We start from the raw sequence: 25,790 nt of genomic DNA, 5'->3' as shown, positions 1-25,790 counted from the left end.
GCACCTTGACCACGTTAATTATTGTTTGGACCTCAGCCAAATGGGTAAAGGAGAGGTGTCTGCCTCTACAATTCACGAAAAACTAGTGAATGAGCTTCCTCTATACTGGGTAAAGTAGAGGTGGCCAAAACGTGACCACTAACTTGATCCAAACTGTGATCAAGACCTGTAAAAAATATATAAACCCGATTCTTAGCAGTACACTTCCTTTATTTCTCAATATCACTTACACAAATTATATCATTGGGTTTGATAATCAAGCTCCATGAATATTGAGTTTAACCCATTGTAGTATTCTGCAAGAGGGTGACTACCTTGGTGTGATTGAAAGGATTTCTTTATTATTTCATATACTTGAGAAGAGTTAGGGACATGAAGATAGCTCCTCTTGACTGCATGACAAACTTCCTTAGTTGTTCTACACTGCATAAAGTATGACATCAGCCAATCAATCATGGAATTGATAAGTTAAGACTTGACTAAAGCGTCTTGAGCTTCCCATTCATCATAGTGTGGGTCATCTTCTACAGGTGCAACCTTCCTTCTTGTGATTTATCTGTTCTTCTTTCTGTAAGCAATATGTATCTCCAAAATCTGAGACCAAACACAATAATTAGCTTCATCCAACTTAATAGAAATTGTTAAAGAGGTAATCTTATAAATGGTCACCATGGATGACTTTTCACTATAAAAAATACCCACATCTGTTTTTGCAGACATGATATGGTAACGAAGAGGGTGAAAAGGAAGGGAAGAAGTGTTGGCTTGGCAGCAACGGAAATTTCTGCTTTTTGCTCTAATAACAACTTGATAAATTGTCAAATAAATATTTTCATATATCTCAAGGATATTTATACAGGGTACATAAGACTATTTTATGATAGTCAGCTATACAGAATAATAGACAACCATATAAAATAATATACAGTTGTATAAATCACAGCCATATAATCAATTACAAATGTAAATCACAACTAACTTAATAAATCACAGTTGTGAATACATGCTGACTTAATATCTTAGTAGAGGGTTCTTCCAAAATCACTTTTGTTAAAATACATTGCTAAAAACACTATCAAAAAACATATATCTATATATATATGTATTATCCAAACACTAAATGATTCTCCTTACAAGTGTTTTCTATTTACCAAAATTACTCCAAAATACTCCAAAATGAGCTCTTAGTAGAGTGTAAGACACTTTTCTAAAGAACAAACTAAGAAAAATCATAAGCGAAAACAATATGATGTTTAATAGTTGCGAAATTAGAAAAGATAGACGAGTACCAAATATTTTAGAATTGGCTCCAGAATCAATTACCCAAGATGAAGCTGATTGGGTTACACATGCAACATTATTTGAACTGGCTAAAGTAATAGTAGAGAGGATGGAGTAGCAGTTCGCAATGTTTGGATGGGATTGCTAAGTTGAGTAGTGAGTGCATCACAAGAACTAGAGTCAGAAATTGCTTGGATAGATGAAGCAAAAGCTTTTAGTAGTTGCTTAGTACCATCAGTAACTTGATGCACATAACTAGTTTACCATATTTTACCTAATAGTAAGGTTCAGTATGGTCAGTTTCACCAGAATGATCACACTTCCTAACACCATGTCAACCATTCTGGCCATCTCCACAAAAACCATGTCCACTATGACTACTACAAAAGCCACCATGAGAACCACTAGTACTTCCACTACTAGAGATGATGGTTATGATCAGATTCATGGATAAGGCTTATTTTGTTCTTCATGTCAGATATTTTGATATTTTCTATATCCTGTTTCTTTATGATCTGATATTTTTTTCTATTGGATAATTTTTCTTGTTCAAACAGTAAAACATAAAATGCTTCCTTTAGTGATTCTAAACAGTCATAGCATATCTCAGCTGCCCCGTAGCCTAAAAGTATCTGCCTTCCTAGGCAGATACCATTTTTCCCTAACTGGATGCCTCTTACATATCACTATAGGGTTCTCTCTCTTTTCTTTTTCTTCTTTCTTTCTCCCCCTTTTCTGCACCTGCTAATTTTAGAATCATTTTCTTTCCTTCAGCTGTGTGGGAGCGTTGAACATGTTGTATAATGAATATTCTCGTCTTCTCCCTAAATTCATGGAAGTCCTCCAGGTAACCAGATTATGCATATTGCATCATGAATATTGGAAATTGTGATAAAATTCATACCTATTGAAACTTATTGTTTGATAATTGCATCTGAAAACTCAGCATCAAAGATACAAAGACAAATACAATATATTTGTGTTTAAAGAATGCATAAATTGACCTTTTATGTTCCAATTCTGTGTGGGAGATTATCCTATATTATGTTTGAACTCGGAGCTATGGATTTGCTTGTGTGATTGCAATACTTGGGCTAACTATGTAATTTTGAAGAAACTAGAACCACCAGCTAGACATGGGGATGAGTTTGCAATTCTTTGTGACAAATGGAACCAAAAATATACGATGGCAAGGAACTGATAGTTAATAGCATCTTTGTCCTTTAATGATTTTATCGATGCATTCCAGGCGGTCTGGATGGATCTCAGCAGTATAGCTTCTTTGCATTCCCACCAGTTTGAGCAGCTATGCACTTTGCTCGATCCTTTAACATGATTAGTGCAAGAAGATTTCAGGCTTGCAGCCATTCATGCAGGCATGTATTGCAAGCCAGAATGAGGTTCAAAAGGATGGCATTTTTTTAAATTTAAAATAAAGAAAGATTAAATAGATTGTTTTTCTATGGTTTATATTTTGTTGACTAACTTCATCCCTGAATTTCAACAGCTTACGTTTGTTAGCAAAAGTTACACACACTCACCCACATACACATGAACATTAACATCAGGTAAATGCAACATTAAACACTATGCAAAGCCTAGAACCCTGGGATGAAATCTTGCATAAAAAGGTATAAAGAGACAGTTGCATTTTCTAGACAATATAATTTCTTCTATCTATATGGAAAATAAAATATAAAAAAATGAAAATGGAAAAAAAAAAACTCTTGATGATTGCATTGGACTCTGTGTTTGTCAGATAATCCAAGTAGTGACATAATATTAGTTGAATCATATTATTTTTATTAAAGAGACATATAATAACTTTGTGGGTTATATATAGTTTAGTGTTTTAAATAACCAATAAAATTTGTCTATGGAAAATCTAATTTCCATTGCCCTTTGACTTTATGTAATATCCTAGATATCACAAATAGGAGTCCATATAGGTAGTTTTCTAGTCCTCTCTACCAAATTTTCATGGGAAAGGGCATACATGCACCCAAAACTAATTGCTAACATTTGGTATCGCCAGCTAGCTGGAGCGGGAGAATCTCATGGGACTTGATCCTATAACCTGCCATTATTGGGAGTAGTGGTGATACTATGGGATAACAAGACCTATAATGTCAAAAATGTCAGCCTGTTATACATTACAGTCCATATCCTAACAGTTTAAGCTTTTAGGTGTGTTGGTTGTTCAATCCTAACAATTTCTCTTACCATTCACTCCTCCATTGTTTCTTCTCATGAGGGTATGGAGTATCGCGTAAGGGAGGATGTTACCCTGGTATAAACTTGTTTTATTTTCCTTATGTTACAGTTTCTGGATTTGGAGATTGCAAAAATCGTTTTAGTCTAATTCTCGTGAAAGTGAAGGAATGTAGCTAAAAGTGTCTTATTCTTCTGAAGGTCCTAATGCCTCACCTACTACTGCTAGCTTTTTGGTAATCTTGATAAAAACATCGAGTTGCGGTGAAAAGGAAGCAATTAAATAAATTACACAGGTCCAAATGACTTCCAATGTGGACTGCAGTTACATGGGATGCTATGGTTGCAGAAATTTTAAAACCTTGTGGGAATGCTTTTGGAATCAAGTGTTGAAAACTGTTGGAGCATGGCAAATAAGCACATTGAAAATAATTAGGGCAAGATCTCTTGCAATCCAACTGAAGATATTGCAATTTATTTCATCTTCTTTTCTGTAGATCCAGGAAAAAAGGGACATTTTTATTGTTCAAAACAAATGTGTAGGCAGAATTTTTGTGCATATACTTGGTTGAGTGACATCTTCAATTGATATGTTAGTATAGTCTGCTGCTTTATGACCTTTCGATATTTTCAAGATCTTCATTTTCTTACTTTTTCATTTATGGGGTGGATTTGATCCAATGACTCCATTGTTGGCATCATGTGCCTGCAGAATCTTTTGAGAATGAGTTCCAAGGATGTTTATCGTGCACATTTCCTGTGGCATCTTCATTGTTACAAGTACTGTACCAAGCAGTGGCACCTAGATATGATACAATATAGTTAGTTCCTTGAGAATTCCTTTGATACAGATCTTTATGGCTCAAAACTAACTGTGATAATTCAGTATCATTTTTAAAGTTACTTCAAATTTCATTAAGACTAGAGCCATAGCAATTTCTCGGCAGTGACAAAATGGAAGTGATAACTATCCTAACTAATTTCTTATTTATGTTTTGATTTACAGCTGGAGGTGCAAATATTGTATCTTAGACGGCAGATCTAGCAGTTTGCATGTTCATTGAAGCCTCAACCGAGTCTCTAAGGTGCTGGATTTTACACTAATGAGGCCCACAACTCTCGTCCCACTTCTGAAGATTATGACTTCTAACTGGCCGAATTGTCCAATGAATAGCAGACCTTCTGTTCAGTATACAATTCATAGTAACATCAACTGCTGCCGAGCCTTCTCTTATACGATCCTTTCTTCTTCTTTTGTTCCTTTTCATATTACTCCTGCTGCCATTGATACTAGCCACTACAATATTTCAATGAAATCCTTGATCTTTCCCTGGACATTTGATGTGTTCAGGCTCCTGAACCCAAGTGCCCCAGATATTAGTACAGTTTCATTGGCTTTTGAAGAAGATCACCCAACAGGTACATATGCATTCCTTTTAAGAACAGTGGATTCAATGGTTCATACTCATATGCCTTGCAGCTTTGTGCAGCCCATTGAATTTGTTGTTTTTCTACCATTTTGTACATCAATCCCTGGAGAGAACTAGATCATATGCAAGCTTATATGTTTCTTCTGAAAGTGAAATCGAAAAATTATACTGTTTCAAGTTTCAGAGAAGTAGACTATTTTTTAAGTTATGTTTAAGGTGATGATGGATTATTTTAAAATTAGGTTCTGAAGGCATTTTTATTAGATTCAAATGAGAGTATTTTGTTATTGACATTGTAAACTTAAAGTAAAAGAAGATATAAATGACAAAATAATAAATGAGGACCTCAGCACAACTTGTGCGCTTTCTGGGCAACCAAACAGTATACAACTTGAGACATATTTCTGTTATCCCTGTTGGGAAAATTTTAAATAATAATAAATATTGAGATTAACTTTTTTAAGAAAATAATTTATGCATAATAAAATCTATATTCAATAATGGCTTGTACAACTTGAAAATACATTTTATGTTAAAATAATAAATTATATACAAAAAAATAATGATATAATATAATTATTTTTATTTGAAATTATTTGTAATTATTTACAAAATTTATATTTATTTTTATTTAATTAATTTTTATGCTTTTCATAATAATTTAAATGAAATTTGAAAATTATAGATAGAGGTTATATCATATAATTACAAGCTATTTTAAAAAATATTATTTATTATTTTAAAATTAAAAAATTTTAATGATAATTTTAAAAACTTATTATAAAATTTCTTAATTTAAATTTTTTTTTTAATTTAAAAGGAAAATGGGAGTTTAAATTGGATCGGGCTCAACCCGACCGTGCCCCATTGAAAATGGGCCAAGATTTGAGACTGGCCCATTACTTCCACCTGACTTCTCACTTCTCTGTTTCCCGCTATCTCGCTTCTGATCAGACAATCAATCGTCTAATGAAATTACCATACAACCCTTCCACCATTAGAAGCTCTAATAACTGTGAGTTAAAAAGACAGGAAAAAAAAACTAAAAAGAATCGTTGTTTTTCTGTCTATTGTTTGGTGTGCGAGAAAATCCAAGAAAACTAAAAAAGAAGATTGTCGATACAAGTGAAGTGCTCAACTAAAGTAAGCTAAATAGGGGTGGTGTCAGTTGATGGCGAGATTTTCTCAGCAACCAAACAGAGTGTTAACAGGAAGTGTTATTCCATTATTTTCTCTATTGCAGATAAAACTGAATTGAACATGGAAATAACGAGACGTCAGGCTCGGGTCGATCAGCTTGTGAGGGAGATGCTTGATTGGGCGAGTGATTCCATGTCTATTTTTTCGTCCTTCTTGGAAGTTTTGGTTATTTTCATCAGATTTAGGTTTGAATTTTGTTTCTTGGATGTTGTTGAAATAATGAAAATAGATAAGATTTTACGTAATTTTGGGCAGTTTCTCTGTTGCATAAGTGATTTATTGCCCACTTTTAAAGGTTTTGTTTGGATATTGGACAAAGCAATGGGAAAGGAAAGGAAAATGTTGAAAATAGCCTGAGAAAAGAATCAATTTTTGTGTAATTTTCATCCTTTTTTTTATTCCTTCCATTCCTTCCACTCCTTCCCATAATCCAAACGAAGGCTTAATGTATTTGTTAATTATTCCAGATTGAGTTTGTTACTTATAGAAATTAGGAGATTGATCATCCTTCTTCGCTTGAATTTTGAAGCGTTATAATATATCATTGAAGAATGAATGAGGTTTTCTTCAATTACGTTCTTGATTATTTATTTCTGGTTTTTGATATTATTCCCTGCAGAGATTTTTGAATGACCAATTCCAACCAGTTCAAGCAACACGAGCGGCCGGTAATCTTCAGTTAGTTACTGCACTGAAATTGAGACGGACCTCATAGTGATTACCAACTATCTGTATTTCCCAATCTGATGTTTTTTTATACCTAAGTTTTTAAGTAGTTGTTTCATGATTTAGGTATTAAATTTCTGAGTTTAATTTGTACAGGACAAAACATAACGTTGACTATGCAAGAGTGGCTGTTCGTGCTGGCCAGCTAGGATTATGTAGTTGTAGGTAATTTAGCCATCTCTTTGCCAATGCATTAAAGGGCCTGATAAATTTTTTATATGGTCATTAAAAGCAAGTGCTTCACTTGAAGTTTGAGTGCTAGACTTATACATGCCTTACATGTAGTGTACTAAAACAAGGATTGTAAGTGATACTTTTAACAATCCTAAGCTTGTTGAATTTTTATTTTTATTTTAGTTTTTATCAGTTTTTATTTTTTTGCATTTTCTTTTCTTCATCTTTCTTTTCTATTGATTGGATTGGATACGGCAATTGTTTTGCAGCTTTTTATTTTCTTTTTTAGTCTATGGCATGTGTGTTAGGAGAGTGTCTGTCATTATGATTGCATATGTGAGGAATCATGCCTGGCAATCATATAAAGCTGATAGAGTTTGTATAACATTTCATTAAGGAAACCTTTTGATACATATTTATCTCTTGGGGCCTGGGTTGAGCCGTTGTGAAGAAAAACTAATGTAGCATTGTGTGCCTGAAAGATCATTACAACAAAATCATTTTGCTGGCCTAAATATTTACAGTTATACCCATTTACCACTAATATCAAGATGTTGCAATTAAAAAAGAAACTACACTGGCCCACAAGATAATCTTTTCCTTTTTCTAATCCTCGAATCGCCAACTCATCCCTCTTCAGTCACTTGAAAGGTTCTTTTATAAGGAATGGCTTTAAAAATAAATAGGTCTTAACAAATAAATGGAAAACCATCTTAGTGAAAATTTTTGTTGAAAGGACTTATTAGTTTTCTGTGACCTACCTTTTATCAATTATTAATAGGACATATTAAGTTTTCTTGACATGGATAGTGGATTCCCTCTTGAGAATGTGTTCCCAGAGTTCCAGTGTGGATTCCAAAATATCAAGATTTTGGTCCAATATGACCTCACTCTTTTCTAGACCAAAGAAGCCAAGATTGATGCATTGGACTGCCTGTTCTCACATGATTAAGAATGACACCATTAGTTGACAGTGTCAATGTGTTATTATGATGATCCATTTCTATGATTTCAATTACATCTACACAGAATTTGAAGATTCAAATAAATCATGCTATCACATTGTTCTCTTGGTATATTTATTGCACCATAATACCATTGGTGTCTATTAATTTAGGTTTCTTGCATAGCACTCAACTTTCTTAATTGTAAGTTTCTTTCCTCTAAAAGAGAGATTGTGGACAATATTATTCAAAGTTCAATTGCTTTTCTACATCATTATTAGCTTTGAAATCTTGGAGCTCTATTCTTTGTAGTTTGAAATAAAAGTTCACATGCTTGTTATGTTTGTTGGTGCAGTATTGGAGCCCAATCCATACTATATGCTTGTCGTCTCTTTGTGCAGGCCTGTGCATATGGATCTAAGGAACAGTAAGAAAGGCATTGCCACATGAATTAGTTTTCTGCTACTAATGGTTGTGACTTGTAGATGTTCCAGTAATCTTTTATTCCCTTTGTGCATCACAGCAATATAGGCCAATTATTAATATTACTAACTTCTAGTGTTTGTTCGTTTGCATAAATTATTTGCTCTTGACATCTTATGTTCACAGGTGATGGTTATTTGCTTTCATGCATAACATGTGTTTCAACTGAATTAGTGGTGGGTTAACATTTTCTCCATAAATAAAGCCAATTTTTACTGCTATGTTATTCAAAATGGTGGAAAAAGCTTGTGGAATGAGAGCTTTTCTCCCCCATCTACATGCACCGAAAAAAAAAATGGCATATTTGAAGAATACTTATCTTGATATAATCCAGAACTTTATTTGAGTTCGGGTTATGAGTGAACCTTAGAGTGGTTTGTGTTGGGAATATTTGGATATCTTCATTCTCATCCTTGGACCATTAGGGTGCATGCTAAATCTCCCTAGGACTCTCTAGATTTATGCGCAATTGAAGCAATAGCCATTAAAAACTTTATAGATCTGGATATATGTGCTTTACCTCAAATCTGGATGTTCCTAGATTGATTCCTATCTGTAAAGATGTGCTGAAATGGAGATGCTAAGTCTCCATTTTCTCAATCAAGTCTATTTGTTCCTCTTTATCATGTGGTAAAATGGAGATGTTCCATTATAATATAATTTGGAATTGTCGGATACCATCAATAGTTGACTTTTTTGCATGGGAAACTACATAGGGTAGGATAATGACATTAGATTAGCTTAAAAGGAGAGGATGGACGATATACCGAATAGATTTATCAATGAAACGGAGAAAAAAAAAAATAGTTCATCATATTCCACTTCATTGCTCGAAAGTGACTACTTTGTGGTAGTTCATGTTTATTTTTATTTTTATTTTTATTTTTGGAATGAAGTGGGTGATGCACTTCTTAATAAGAAATACCATTTTGAGCTAGTATGGAACTTTTTTCAGAACTACGACGAAAAAGGCTTAAAGAGTTGCTTCTAGTTAAGAAATATGAGATTCTGGAGCTTTGAAAGACTTTGCAATTCTTAGTATATTAAACTTTACTTGAGTGGTTTTACAGAATATATAGAACTTATGTTAACAGATAAGAACAAGGGAGGGAGCCTATCATAACTAATAGATAAGGATGAGAATGGGGCTTCTTAGAGAGAGAAAGAGTCCTAAGAGAGAGCTCTGATAGAGTCTCAGTTCTGAGGGAGTCTATAACTAATTCTAATAAGATAGGTCATTTTCCACATATGGACCTCAAGCGAGACTTTGGGGATTGAACAACAAGAAGCTTGCATTTGAGAAAGTGGAATTGAGATATGGATCACGGCTTTGTCAAGATATCAACAATTGATCTTCTGTTGGCACATATTTCATCTCCAATTGTTTGGCAATAACCTTTTCTCGAATCAAATGAAAATCAATCTCGATGTCTTTTGTTCTTGAGTGGAAGACTAGGTTAGGAGCAAGTTGTTTAGCTCCTATATTGTCACACCAGAGTGTAGGGCAACCATTTATCTCAATTCCCAATTCAGAGAATAGAGATTGTAACCAAACAAATTCTGTTGCAGCTTGAGTAAGGGCACGATATTCTGATTCAGTGCATGAGCGAGGTATTACCTTTTGTTTTTTGGAGTTCCATACAACAAAGTTTCCACCAGGACAAATACAATAACCTATTGTGGATTTTCTATCATCCAAGGAACTAGCCCAATCTACATCAACATGCCCTTCTAGTGTCATTTCTGTTGTTGGTGAGAAGAGAAGCCCATAGTCAAAGTGTCATTTAAGTATCTTAGTATACATTTGCAAGCTTTCCAATGATTAACTGATGGTGCCTGCAAATATTGACTCAATTTGTTTACAGCAAATGATATGTTTGGCCTGGTTAGAGTTAGGAATTGCAAAGCTCCAATGAGTCCGATACAGAGTTGGTTGTTCAAATAAATCACTATCAGCAAGGTCAATTTTTGTCCCTTGGCACATAGGTGTTGGGTTGCTTTTAGCATTCAACATGTTATCCTTGGACAATAGATCAGTCATATATTTCTTCTGAGTTAGATAGATTCTAGACTTTGTTCGATGAGCTTGAAAACCTAGGAAATAGCTCAAAGATCCCAAATTCTTCAAGGCAAACTGTGCATTCAACCTTTCGATAATCTTTTTTCATCTTCACTTAATCACTCCCAGTTATTAGGATATCATCAATATATACCAACAATATGACAATTGTTTTTCCAGACCTTAACACAAATAAAGAGCTATCTGATTTGGAGTTCACAAAACCAAGACTAATTAATGCTACCTTAAGCTTGTCAAACCATGCTCGAGGTGCCTGTTTTAATCCATAGAGAGCCTTTGTGAGTTTACAAACAAATTCTGCTTTGAATGGATTGATATAGCCTGCCAATTGGTGCATATACAGTTCCTCTTATAGTTCTCCATTAAGAAAAGCATTATTTACATCAAGTTGTTGTATATCCCAGTTATTTGTTGCTACCAAAGTCAAAACAACCCTGATTGTTGAAGCTGCCACTTTGGACTGAATGTTTCAAAGTAGTTAACTCCTAGTGTTTGCTAAAAGCCCTTGGCAACTGTCGGGCTTTGTATCTTTGAATTGTACCATCTGAATTTCTCTTAACCCTGAGCACCCACTTATTGTCAACAATGTTCATGCCAGCCTCATATGGCACCAAAACCCAAGTGTCATTTTTCATTAAGGCCTCATATTCCTGATCCATAGCTTGCTTCCAATCCTTGTTTTGCAGGGCTTGGTCAATACTAATTGGTTCTAAGTTCTCAATTAAAACAGATGCTGATTTGGGTTTTGTGTTGGTAAGGTAGAGCTTGGGTTTAGAAATGCCTGATTTGGATCTAGTGGTCATAGAGTAAACTGAGGTTTGACGAGGTTTAGGAATGCTACTAGTATTAGGATGGACGATGTCAGGTTGCTTTTGTATGTGATCTTGATGGTTCTCAATAGGTTTAAAAGAGAGGTCTTCAGACAAATTAATGGAAGGAATTTCAATATTATTGGTGAGGGAAGGACCAGAATTGTTACCTTGATTGTTGTTCTGACCTGAACCAAAAGAGCTTGGTGAGGATGTAGTGGATTCTATGCTTTGAACTGCACTAGAACCTGTCATGCCAACATCAATTGGACTTAGACAATCAAACTTGGGAATCCACTGATGATATGGAGAAAAAGAACTTTCAGTAGAAGAATAATCTGGATGTGAGCTGGAACATGGAAAACCAGGTAAAAAGGGAAAATCATTTTCATTAAAGGAGACACTATGAGCAATGTAAATTCTTCTACAGGGATGTAGACACTTGAAACCTTTGTAATGAGCACTGTAACCTAAAAATACACACTTGGAGTATCTAAATTGCAGCTTGCTATTATTATATGGTCTGAAGTGAAGATAGCAAACACAACCAAAACTTTTTAAAAATTGGAAATCTGGTTTTGATGGAATAAGGCTTCAATTAGAGAAAGAGAGGCAAGGGTAGGAGTTGGTAGGTGGTTTATGAGAAAGGTTGCTATGCTAAAGGCTTTCCACCAGAAAGATAAGGGCATAACAGCTTGGGTCAACAAATTTAAGCCCATTTCAACTATGTGTATGTGTTTCCTTTCTACCCTACCATTTTGTTGGTGTGTGTATGGGCATTGATGTCTGAATTGTATGCCTATTTGATCAAGAAAAAATCAGTTTGTAGTATTTTTATTTCCTATTAAAGTGTCTTTCAACTAGGATTTGGAAGTTTTGAAAAATGGTTTTGGCTTCTGATCTCAAATGTAGGGGATCTATCCAAGTGTATTTTGTGTAGTCATCTATGAAATGTATGTAATATTTGTATTCTTTCTTTAAGCTGATGGGTGTTGGACCCCATATGTCTGAGTGAATTAGTTCAAGAGGATAAGATGATACATTTGTTGAGTTTTGAAAAGAAATTTGGTGAGACTTTCCAAGTTGAAAAGCAGTGCAAAAATCAAGTTCAAAATTATTTGAATTACCAATTGTATTCATAACATTCTTTAGAATTGGTACACATGGGTGGCCAAGTCTCCTATGCCAAATACTGAATTTCTGACTGATTATTTTGGAATGGACTCAAAGATTGACTCATGGTTGGACTTTGTAACTGACTCAACAGCACAAGGCTGATTATTGGACTTAAAATCTGCAAAATAAGTTGAAGGACGACTGGTGGAGGAGTTGTTGTGAGGCATGACCATCCCGTACAATCCATTGCTAAGTTTCCCTTGCAGCAATACCCTCCTTGTAATTTTGTCCTTGATCAAACAACAACCAGAGTAAAAATTCAGCAATGACATTATTGTCTTTAGTAAACTGTGAGATGCTTAATAGGTTTTTGGTTATTTTCAGGACATACAAAACATGATTCATGAATAATGGTTTAAAATCAGCATCTGAATTAATTAAAGACCTTCCAATATGAGAAATGTGAAGTAGTTGACCATTACCTACGACCAGCTTCTCATTTGTACTTTGTCTTTTGAGAAAGTGTATTCAGATTAGTTATGATGTGATTAATGGCTCCACTATTGATATACCAATCTTGATCATTGATGGTTGCTGATGAAGCAATGAATGTTGTATGTTGGTTGTTCTGTCCATGTTGATTTTGCTATTGAGATCCTTTAAATGAGATGTCAAACCTATGATAGCAACGAATGGCAACACGACCTTGTCTTCCACACAATTGACAAGTTGGTCAATTAGAGTCTTTACAGGCACCTCAACCGCAACTTCTACCACAGTAATTATTGTTTGGAGCTCGACTAAATTGGTTGTTGTTGCCTTGATAGTTGAAGCTAGGTTTGAAATTATGGTTGAAGTTAGCAGCATAAATTGGAGTTCTTGCGAAGTTACCTCATCACATTGAGGGGTGAGATTGATAACCACAGGATCATACTCCTAACTCCTCCAAGAATGTACAAAATTAGTTCCTCATCAGAAACTAATTGTCTTGCAGCAGACAAATTCTCGGCAATAGCTTTCATCTTTAGGATATAATCATTTACACTCATGAATCCCTTCTTAATTGACTGACGCTGAAAACGGAGTTGCAATGTGCATGCTTTTGACTGTGTAGTGAATAATTTTTCAAAGGTAGTTGAGACTCCATGTGAGCTAGTACAACACGAGGACTGCAAATATTCTTTCAATTCATGAGCACAAACTACAGGCAACACTTGCAAGCGCTAGGAGGTGTAGTTGTTTCTATCTAGTTTCAATGTTAGTGGAGCAAGGTTTTGAAATAGCGAAAGTTGAGATAGAGTAGAGACTTGTTGATTGCTTTGAAAGGAGGTAGCCATTGACCTGAGTGAACTAGCTCTGATACCAAGTTAAGAAATAAGAGATTATGGAGCTTTGAAAGACTTTGCAATTCTTAGTATATTAAACTTTACTTGAGTGGTTTTGTAGAATCTATTAAACTTGTGATAATAGATAAGAATAAGGGAGAGAGCCTATCATAACTAATAGATAGGATGAGAATGGGGCTTCTCAGAGAGAGAAAGAGTCCTAAGAGAGGACTGTAATTGAGTGTGAGTCCTAAGGGAGTTTGTAACTAATTTTGATAAGATATGTCATTTTCCATATGGATAACTCTTCAAAACTTCTTTATGCTTATTTTGGACCATTTAGAGGGAGAGAAATAGGAGAATGTTTGAGAACATTAAAAAAAATACACAAAGCAATTAAACAAAACTTTATGTGTAATTTTTTTGTGTGGGTTAAAGTGTATTTGGAGATTACTCCATATCCATGATGGAATTTGTGTTGGGAATCATTGGATTGTCAAGGTGCTTGCAAAAACTACCTAGGGGATTGCTAGATCTAACAAGTAGATCAATTGACCACATTCTTTTGCATTGTGGCAATGCAAGGGTGTCGTGGGAGGTATTGTTCTCTCTTTTCAATGTTTACTAGGTGATGCCCACTATTAGAAAGACACGATTCTTTTGTTGGAAGAAAGCGGAAAATTTTTTTGAGGGCAACACCTTTGTACCTTTTCTAGACAATTTGGAAAGAGAAAAATAGAAGATCTTTTGAGAATGTGGAACTCTCTATCCAAAGGTTGAAATTCTTGTTTTTGTGTAACTTGTTAACCTGGACCAAACTATTCATAGGTGAAAGATCAATGTCCATAGTTGATTTCATTTATTGGTTGGGGTCGGTTCGATTTGAGGAAGGAAGTAGATTTTTTTTTTTTTTTTTTTTTTTGGCGCTTTTGGATAGCCGCGTTGTATAGATTGTGTGTACTTTGGTGCATCCTTTTTGGCACTATTCAAAATTATTCTCATTTACCGATAAAAAATAAATAAATAAATAATCATATTAAAACTTAGATCTAGAGGTTATATAGTCATACCTGTGATCTGGATGTTCCCAGATTAGATCCAATCTGATGAAGAGGCATTGTAAATCTCAAAAAACCAAAGGTATTCCACTCGATGACTCTCTTTCTGAATCTTGACATGCCCTTATAGAATTCTCTCTAAAGAGATGGAGGTTATGGTTCTTCTTTCTCAAAGTTTGAATAGAAAGAATGTAAAAATTGGAGCCCTAAACCCTTAAGGTGGGTTTTATATAGGCTCCTTATGGGCTTAAGTAACTTGTGTCCATCTTGGGCTTAAGTGACTTGTGCCTGTCTTGGGCTTAAGTGACTTGTGCCTATCTTGGGCTTAAGTGACTTGCGTACATCTTGAGCTTAGGTAACTTAATTTGGCCCACTTAGCTCTTAATTAATTAACTAGCCTAATTGAGCTTCAATTAATTAATTAGTTTATTCTAGAAAAACCATTTTTAAGCTCTTATGCAATCTTGTGTATTACCAAAACACCCTTATGCACACATATGAATATAGAATCTATAAATCCTGAAAAAACTATGCCACCATGGATCATGAGCTCAAGTTAGGACTATTGCGACCCATAGAAAAATACTTGCTCCTTCATAATCCAATTCATAAATTGGCTTGACATCCTATTATAGAGAATCAATTGCACTCCAATATTATATGATATTACAACTAGATACAAACTTAGGTTTGTGTCCTACCATCCATTGTACGCGAGCTCCCTATAAACTAGTGTTTGTAATTAAACAAAGTGAATGTTATCATCCTTTTAAGATCACCTCTATAATTCTTAAGTTTCAGATTCTCCTATTATGTGATCAATTAACATATTCTAACTCACAAAGAATATATGTCAAATTTCAGTAAGGAAATACTATGGTCATAGATTTCCTGATCACATGTCCTTAAGATTACCTCAAAGAACACGTTGTCTCAAACTAATGAGATATCATGGTGTCTTTCTTAAGTATACCTATTGCCACTAGCCTCTATCAACAATGACCCAATCCATAGGAAATAAATGATGATCTTTGGGTCTTACCTATAAGTCAAAGTCATTGAACACTTCAGCACTAGCTTAATATTTTCTCAAGGTCGAGAGGTCATACAGTATAGTAGCTTGTGAGATCATAACTACTCAATAGCCAATGTCATGACTCACCATAAGTCCTATCCAATGTGTAACCATACACATTGGTGCACTCACCATGGGAACCTCATTATGATGATCAAGACAAATCATCCTTCCAATTAGGAGGTAGTGCACTACAACCTCAAATTTTTATCTAAGTCCATGAATCAACTATGAACAATTTCTTTCCTTTTAAGGAACCCATGACTTGGATTTTTTATGCAACTTCTAATACACCCAAGTTATGTAGAATACAAGAGATGTGAGGCCTGAATACTAAAAGAGTATAATGCATGGATAGGATAGATAAATCTGGAAAATTGGAATCATATTATAAAATTGGAATTAGGCCTAGTGTAGGTAATTGCCTTTTTATTCATCTTCTTCCATTCCAAGTCAAAAATATCCTTGTGTTTGGCTTCTTCAATCTTAGGAGTATCTGACAAATCTTTGATGGTAATTTCCTCACCATCATGGACTTCCACATAGCCCAATTTGAATTGTTAAGTTTTACCATGGAGGTTGAGTTCTCTTCTATTTCCATCCATTTGAAGAATACATATCCCCACAACCAAGCTCTAATACTACTTGTTGGTAAGTTAATGTGAATTATAGAGTATTCACCTGCACAAGTTAAAAGATTCCTCCATAATAATAGCAATCTCTCAACAATAATACAATCTAACAAGAAAGGACAATAATATTCTAAGAACATCCAACAAAGAAAAAAGGGCACCAAATATAACGTGAAAAACCTCCTTAGGGAGGTAAAAAAGTACAAAGAAAATTTCTTCCACTTTAATAAAAATGGAAACACAAATAAATCTTCACTAGTTTCTTCACCCTAATAACTAGTGGAAACATATATCAATGTTAAATGCTTAAGGTGGGAATCCATCACCTAGAAAACAATGAACAAGAAGAGAAATTATACAATAGAAGTTTCCTCAAAAGGTTGATGAAAGAACTTGTACCTTCACCTTTGAGCCCTAGAACAATGCTGAGGAAATAACCTTCTTTTCTTCTTCTCTTTTTCTCTACCACTTTTTACCAACATCCCAAAGCCCTAATGCCATTTATATTTGGGCTTAGAGAATTCCTAAAAAACATACCCAAATACATGGGCTTAAGAGACTTTTCATGAGCTAGATAAAAAAGCCCAACATTAAATAATTTCACATTCAAAATTAGATGCATGACTCAATTTAGGTATAACTAAATGCAACTTCGGCCATGATGGATACCCTAAACAAAAATGTCATTAAATAGGGGAAGGTAGCTCTCAATACCGATGGAGGTTCACTAAGATACAAATAACACAACCCATACTTCTCATGTCTCAAAGAAAAAGAAATGAATTGGGAGATATGGTTATGGAACAATTTCAGGCTTTAGTAAATTTACTCATAGAAAGCAAATTAAATGGAAAATTCGGAACATAAACACTAGAGGATAATGATAACAACTTAAGCCTATTTGGATTAGAAGTGCTTCCTAATGCTTGGAAAAGCTACTGTACAGAAATTGTGTATGTATGTATCCAAACACTAAATGATTCTCCTTATAAGTGTTTCTAATCAAAGTGCTATTGACAAAAGTATTATAGATTAAAAGTGCTTTTGCCAGTGCTTTTACCAAAATCAGTCCAAAACAAGCTCTTAGTAGAGTGTAAGACACTTTTCTGAAGAACAAACTGAGAAAAACCATCAGCTAGAACAATATAATGTTCAACAGTTTTGAAATTAGAAAAGATGGATGAGTTACCAAGTATTTTAGAATTGACTCCAGAATTAACAAGCCAAGATGAAGCTGATGGGATTACACATGCAACATTATTTGAATTGACTAAAGTAACAATAGAGAGGATGGAGTAGCAGTTCAGAATGTTTGAATGGGATTGCTAAGCTGAGTAGTGAGTGCAACACAAGAACTAGAGTCAGAAATTGTTTGTCCTGATGAAGAAAAAGATTTTAGTGGTTGTATATATGGTACCATCAGTAACTTGATGCATATAACTAGTTTATCATATTTTACCTAATAGCAAGGTTCAGTATAGTTGGTATCACCATGATGATCACACTTCCTAATGCTCTGTCAACCATTCTGGCCATCTCCACAAAAACTATGTCCACTATGATTACTACAAAAGTCACCACAAGAACCACTATGACATCCACTACTAGAGATAATGGTTATAATCAGATTCATGGATGACGCTTATTATGTTCTTCATGTCAGATATTTTGATATTTTCTGTATCCTGTAGCTCTACGACCTGATATTTTTTTCTACTGGATAACTTTTCTTGTTCAAACAATAAACAATAAAATGCCTCCTTTTGGTTCTAAGCAGTCATAGTATATCTCAGCCGTCCTGTAGTCTCGAAGTATCTGCCTTCCCAAGCAGATGCCATTTTTCCCTAACTGGATGCCTCTAATATAGCATTCTGACTATAGGGTTCTCCCTCTTTTCTTTTCCTTCTTTCTTTCTTGCCCTTCTGTACCTTCTAATTTGATGATCATTTTCTTTCCTCCAGACGTGTCAATCTGTTGTACAGGTTGTATCGTCAATATTCACATCTTCACACCAAATTCATGGAAGTCCTTCAGGTAACCATATCATGCATATTGAACCCCATTGGTTGACAACTGCATCTGAAAATTCAGCATATACAGAGAGAAATGCAGTATATTTGTGTTTAAAGAATGTGCAAATTGACTTAGTATGTTCCCATCCTGTGTGGTAGATTATCATATGTTAAAGTATGTTTGAACTCAGAGCTATGGTTTGCTTTTGTGATTGTAATACTTGGCCGAACTATGTAACTGTGAACAAACTAGAACCACAAGCTAGACATAGGGATGAGATTGCAATGCTTGTGACAAGTGGAACCAAACAATGGCAAGGAACAGATAGTTGATAATATCCTTGTCCTTAAATCAGTTTCTGGACTGACGTGTGGTGCGGGGATGCAGCGCTGTCCCAAAGGTTCCCGCATCTCTACATTTTGGCAGCCAACAGAAATGCGAAGGTTGAAGACTTGTGGGACCAGAATGTTGGGGAAGGAGGCTGAAATTTGTGTTTTATAAGGGATTTTAATGACTGGGAGGTGGAGTTGGTAGGTGAGTTGCTCCAAGCGTTGAGAGGAATTAGGTTAACTTGGGAGGATGACTCGGTGTTTTGGAAGGGAGGGGGAAGTGGGCAGTTTAGAGTGAAGGATGCGTACAGCTGGCTGGATAGATCTATGGATGTCAACTTTCCGAAAAATAAGATTTGGGTGGGAAGAGTCCCAACTAAAATCATGTTTTTTGCGTGGGAAGCGACTTGGGGAAAGATCTTGACTCTTGATAGGCTCCAAAAGAGAGGTTGGCAGCTCCCTAATAGGTGTTTTTTGTGTGCTTGCGAAGTGGAAAGTGTGGATCACTTACTTATTCATTGTACAGTGGCTAGAGTGCTTTGGGACTTAGTGTTGGGTTTAGTTGGGGTCAAGTGGGTGTTCCCTAATACTGTAAAGGAGGTTTTATATAGTTAGGGGGGCTCTTTTGTGGGGAAAAAAAGGAAAAAATTCTGGAATTCCATTCCGTTATTCATTTTTTGGATGGTTTGGAAGGAAAGGAATAGATTAGCCTTTAGGGGGGGGGGGTCTTAGCAATTCAGAGGTTTAAACATTCTTTTGTATATAATATCTGGGGTTGGGCTAAATTGTATATGGAAGAGGAGCCGCATTCCCTTTTAGATTTCCTGTAGTGGATTGCCTCCAGTTGAGGGGTGGTTTGTTTTTTGGCTTTTTGCTTGTTTGGCCTTTGTTGCCTGGTATACGCCCTGTATACGTTGGGGCTCTTTAGCCTCTTTAATGAATTGTGTTTGCTTATCAAAAAAAAAAAAAAAAAAGGCAGTCTGGATGGATCTCTACAGTATAAATTCTTTGCATTCTCACCAGTATGAGCAGCTATGCACTTTGCCTGATCCTTTAATATGATTAGTGCAAGAAGATTTCAGGCTTGCAGCCATTCACACTGGCATGTATTGCAAGTCAGAATAGGTTCAAATGGATGGCATTCTATTGAATTTAAAATAAAGAAAGAATAAATAGATTGTTTTTCTATGGGTTGTATTTTGTTGACTAACTTCATCCCTGAATCTCAACAGCTTACGATTGTTAGCAAAAGTTACACACTCACCCTCATAAACATGCACGTTGACACACAGTAAATGCAACATTAAACACTATGCAAAGCCTACAACCCGAAATCTTGCAGAACAAAGGTATAAAGAGACAACTGCATTTTCTAGACAATATAATTTCTTCTAACTATATGGAAAATAAAATTAAAAATGAAAATGAAAATGAAAAAGAAAAAAAAAAAAAAAAAACTCTTGATGATTGCATTGGACTTTGTGTTTGTCAAATAATACAAGTAGTTACATAATATCAGTTGAATCGGACTAGTGATGATACGATGTAATATCCGAAATATCACAAACAGTCCATATAAGTAGTTTTTTAGTCCTCTCTACCAAATTTTCATGGGAAAGGGCATATATGTACCCACAGCTATTTCCTAACATTTCGTGTCGCCAGCTAGCTGGAGTGGGAGAATCTCATGGGATTTGATCCTGTAACCTGCCATTATTGGGAGTAGTGATGATATGATGGGATAACAAGACCTATGGAGTAAAAAATGTTAGCCTGTTATACATTGCAGTCCATATTCGAAGAGTTTAAGTTTTTAGGTCTGTTGGTATCTTAATCCTAACACTTTCCCCTACCCATTCACTCCCCTGTCTATTTATCTATCATCAGTAACTGCTAATTTGTTTCTTCATATGTGGGTACGGAGTGTCACATGAGGGAGGATGTTACCCTAGTATAAACTTGTTTTATTTTCCTATCTTAGGCTACAAGGTTCTGGATTTGGAGACTGCAAAAACCATTTTAGTCTAATTCTTGTGAAAGTGATGGAATGTAGCTAAAAGTGTCTTGTTCTTCTAAAGGTCCTAGCCTCACCTACTACTGCTAGCTTTTTGGTAATCTTGATAATATAGGTCCATCGAGTTGCGGTGAAAAGGCAGCAACTAAATGGATTACATAGGTCCAAATGACTTCCAATGTGGATGACAATCAATTACATAGGGGTGCTATGATTGCAGAAATTTTGAAACCTTGTGGGAATGCTTTTGGAATCAAGTGTTGAAAATTGTTGGAGCATGGAAAATAATTTTCTAAAAAAATTGATGAGACCAACAAGCACGCACATTGAAAGTAATTAGGCCAAGATTTCATGTATTGCAATCCAACTGAAGATATTGAAATTTATTTCATCTTCTTTTCTGTAGATCCAGGAAAAAAGGAACATTTTTATCGTTCAAAACAACCATGTAGGCAGAATTTTCATGCATATACTTGGTTGAGTGACATCTTCAATTGATATGTTAGTCTGGTCTGTTTCTTTATGACCTTCCTTTGATATTTTTCAAGATCTTCATTTTCATACTTTTTCATTTATGGGGTGGATTTGATCCATGACTCCATTACTGGCATCATGTGCCTGCAGAATCTTTTGAAAAATGAGTTCCAATAATGTTTATAGTGCATCATTTGATGTGGCATCTTCATTGTTCCAAGTACTTATGATACAGAATCTTGTTTGGCTCAAAACAAACTGTGATAACCTATTCAGTATCATTTTTGTGGTCAAGTCCCCAAAGTTATTTCAAATTTCATTAAGACTAGAACAGTAGCAATTTCTAGGCAGTTACAGAATGAAGTGATTGCAGTGCTAACTTATTTCTTATTTATGTTTTGATTTGCAGCTGGAGGTGCAAATATTTCTTCATACACGGCAGAGCTAGCATTTTGCATGTTTGTTGAAGCCTCAACCGAGTCTCTAAGGTGCTGGATTTTACACTAATGAGTCCCACAACTTATTATACTATCCTTTCTCAGAAAGAAACTAGATGGTACTCTCATAGAGAGTTTTGTTAATATTGCTTCAAAACTTCCCCTTCTGTGGACTCTCATCCCACTTCTGAAGAATATGACTTCTAACTGGCTGAAGTATCCAATGAATAGCAGACATTCCGTTCAGTATATAACTCACAGTAACATCAACTGCTGCCAAGCCCTTCTCTTGTATGATCCTTTCTTCCTCTGTTTTTCCATGAAATCCTTGATCTTTCTCTGAACATTTGATGTGTTCAGGCTCCTGAACTCAAAGGGCCCAAATGCAAGTACAGTTTCACTAGCTTTTGAAGAAATTCACTGAGCAGGTACATATGCATTCCTTTTAGAACAGTGGATTCAATGGTTCATCCTCACATGCCTTACAGCTTTGTGCAGCCCATTTAATTTGTTGTTAATTTCCCTGGAGAAAACTAGATCAGAAGCAGGCTAAGAGATACTTCTTCTGAAAGTGAAATATAAAAATTACATTGTTTTAAATTTTAGAGATGCAGACTATTTGCATGTTCCTTGACATCATCTCACCCATAGTAGTTGTAAATTTAATTTCTTGCCACATTCAAGTGATTTGTATTCTATTTAAAGAGAATGTTCTGGTAATCCTTTGGCATTATGGGCCGTAATGGGCCTAGCGGGACCATAACCCAATGACGCTCTAGGCCTCAGGCCCAATGGGGGTGCTGGAGGATAAGAAAATTTTCAATTTCTACATAAAATACATTAAATAAAATTTGTTACAAGCAAAAAAAAAGAAGAAAAAATCATTAATTTATTTTAAAATTTTATATTATTGAAACCATAAATCCGTGAAAAACAACTAATTATGACCATAATACTACTCGAGAGATCATAACTGTCAGTGGTGACAAGGATTCACAATTTTTCCCTTGAAAAAGCTCTGGAAGCACCATGTTGATGAATGAAGGTTTCATTAACAAACTTGGAAATTTTGCACCACAATAGCTTGTGGTTTTATGTTGTCTCAAATACAAGCCTAAATTATGTAGCCACTTTGTCCAAAAAAAAATAGAGAAAGAATTACTTTTGCAAAAGGATTAATTGATTACAATGGATGAAAAAATCTCAAATTTGTAAAATTAACTTCTCCCATTTTTGAACTTGAAGGGTAACTCATTTTTTATATAAATATCCTTCCATATTTTTATTTTTATGTGTGTTTTAAAAGAAATTGTTATTTTTACAAGAAAAAAATGAAGGTATTTTTGTCTAAAATAGGTATTTTTTAGGTTGAAAAAAAAGTGAAAAGTTAGTTTTTCAAAATAGAGATAATTTCATCCCTTTTCAAACTTGTGAGTGTTGTCTTAAAAGATTATTCTATGAGAATTGTTAAAACTAAGTATAAATTATTTGCCTTTACCTAAATTCTTAAGTGAGAAAAAAAAAATTATGACTTGATGTCATGAATTTGACTTAAGAAAACCATTTAATAACTAAGAGATTGTTGATTTTTAATTACGACGATTAAGGTCCGGGAGTTTTCACAATCAAACTTCAAGAACAGAAATTAGAACACACAAGGACTTTTACATTATGGTGATCTTAGGGTTTTCAAAATATTTGGTTAATTGAGATAAACCCAAGTTTTGTAACTCAAGGTTCTATTTGAACCATAGTTTTCTCATTTTATTTCACATTTGAATTACCATCTTCGATTTCAAGTTTTAGTTTTTCAATCATTTCTACTTTGTGTAGTTTTATCTTATAATAGTTAACAATAGGGATAATTAAGATCATTAGTAATCAAGGTTTCGCACTCCAAATTCTAAAACTATAGCTTAATTATAAAATCAAGGGATTAACTCATAATTTTAAAATTTGAAATATAAATTAAAAGATAATAATATAATATTTGAAATATAAACTAACTATTTATTTTTAAACCCGGAATTTTAATTCTGATATTTAGATAACAACTACTATTTTTCTTTATAAAATATAACATTTCAAATAATAACATCATAACATTTTATTTTATAATTTCCAATTCCAGGTATGTCTTGTATGTTGCCAATTTTTATAAAATAAAAAATAAAAATAAAAAAAGTTGAGATAAAAAATGATGAATTTTGCTATTTTCATGTTGGTGATATTGAAAATAATTTTTTTAATTTTAACTTTTATTAATTTTCCTTAGGCAAACTTTTTTTCAAAAAAAATCAATAAAAATTGTGAATTTGTAATTAAAATTGGAAAATCATATTTTGATTTACCTCGAATAGGTTCTAAAAATATTTTTATTGAATTGAAATAAGGGGTATTTTGTTATTTACTTTATATCAATACAATGTTGCAAAGTAAATAAAACTATACTACCCAACTTGCCCAAACTCCTCTGTTTTTAGCTTCACTCAACTCTAACATCTTAACCCATTTATGCAAAAACCTTTTTCCTCCATTAAAGGACCTTCAATACCTTAAAGAATTCTAGTAAACACACCATAAAGCCACCAAAAAACGAACTAGAACTAAACTTAAGCCACAACAAAACCTTTCATTCCAAATTTATTTATTTACTTCATTATAACTTTATACAAGTTGTTCCATCATAAACAAAAGTATCATTTATATACAATTATACCACTTTGTTTTTCTATTAATATTACAAAACTTTAAAATTAGAAAACATATATTCTTCACTACACAACATTCACATTCATTTCCTTCTTAAATCCCTTCAACTCAATTTGAAAAATAAGTTTTAAATGGAAGAATGAGTTATGACTTAGTAGAGAAGGGTTTGGTTTTAACAATAAAATTTATAAAAATAAGTTCCAAAACATCTTGCACACCGTAAAGCAACCAATTCAATGTAACATCAACTTAACTTTACAAGAGCAAGTATAATAAATATAAACCAATAATTTCCACACCAAACATTTCCCTTGATTAGTTCATTTCCACAACCTGTAACGGTTATATTGATTGAAAAATATTTTGGGGCTCTTATGAGACATTCATCCATGCCCTCCATTAATCCACACATAGATCATCTTAGGGATGTTTTTGGTTCTTTCACTCTAGGGTACTTTATTCTTCTTCCTTTAGGAGCTCCCACCTAGAAACCGTTTCCTCTCATTGCTTTTTACCTTTCATTTAGGCTACCCTTACCGATGTCTTTTTCTTTTTAGAAGTTGTTCCAATGCTTTCAACATCTGTTTATGTTGCTCAATTACATCAACAAGTTAGTTTGTTAATATATTCAAACATGAGCAACAAATTTTACATAATAATTCTTATATTCAAATATCATGCAAAATTATAATTTCTACATGTTCATACACCATTCCACACACACAAAACAATTTTCAAAAACTAGATTTAATCAATACTTTTCATTCAAGATTTTCATGGATAACCGAAAAATCAAAGATTTCAAAACAACTTCTCTACCTATCCAACAATTGGATTAACCTTAACCTTAACCTTCAACTTCACTTACCTTTTAAGTTGTCTTTCAAGTTATTTCAAAAAACTTCTCACTCTACCTTCGTGTTTCAACTTTTATAGCCAAAATAGATACTGAACTTTAAATTATTGTTAGATGTTCCCTTTGGAACCTCTCTTAGCATCCTTCCCAACTATAGTTTTTCACACTTCATCCCTTTTTTTTACTTGAACCACAAAATGACAGTTGGCTCCCTTCACAACCAAATAAAATAACAATTTCCTATTCAAAATATCAACCACTCAGCTCAACCAACCAATTAACTAAGCAATCAACCTACTTCTGACCAACAAAACCATAGAACAACATTTACTCTTTAATCATCTTTCACTTAACTTAATATGTCAATTGGCAAACTATCCAACTTTTTTAATTAATCAACTAAACACTTTA

At 34.2% G+C, this 25,790-nt stretch overlaps 1 protein-coding gene across 2 annotated transcripts in view; it reads left to right on the top strand.

Annotated features, from left to right (window-relative positions):
* Positions 1-22,521, top strand: part of LOC117908729 (histidine-containing phosphotransfer protein 1-like) — a 29,821-nt gene extending 7,300 nt beyond the window's left edge. The window contains exons 6-7 of one of the 2 annotated variants that reach the window (XM_034822418.1): positions 18,506-18,578; positions 21,784-22,521. In XM_034822418.1, the coding sequence (XP_034678309.1) occupies positions 18,506-18,578; positions 21,784-21,822 (112 nt within the window). In that variant the 3' untranslated portion in view covers positions 21,823-22,521. Of the gene's footprint in view, positions 1-2,055; positions 2,129-4,498; positions 5,106-18,505; positions 18,579-21,783 lie in introns of those variants that run through there. The other variant, XM_034822419.1, reaches the window with a different exon arrangement.
* The last annotated feature ends 3,269 nt before the right edge of the window (positions 22,522-25,790 follow it).

This window comes from Vitis riparia, chromosome 19, assembly GCF_004353265.1.
Source record: "Vitis riparia cultivar Riparia Gloire de Montpellier isolate 1030 chromosome 19, EGFV_Vit.rip_1.0, whole genome shotgun sequence".
NCBI classification, from domain to species: Eukaryota; Viridiplantae; Streptophyta; class Magnoliopsida; order Vitales; family Vitaceae; genus Vitis; species Vitis riparia.
This window is presented reverse-complemented; position numbering and strand designations above follow the sequence as displayed.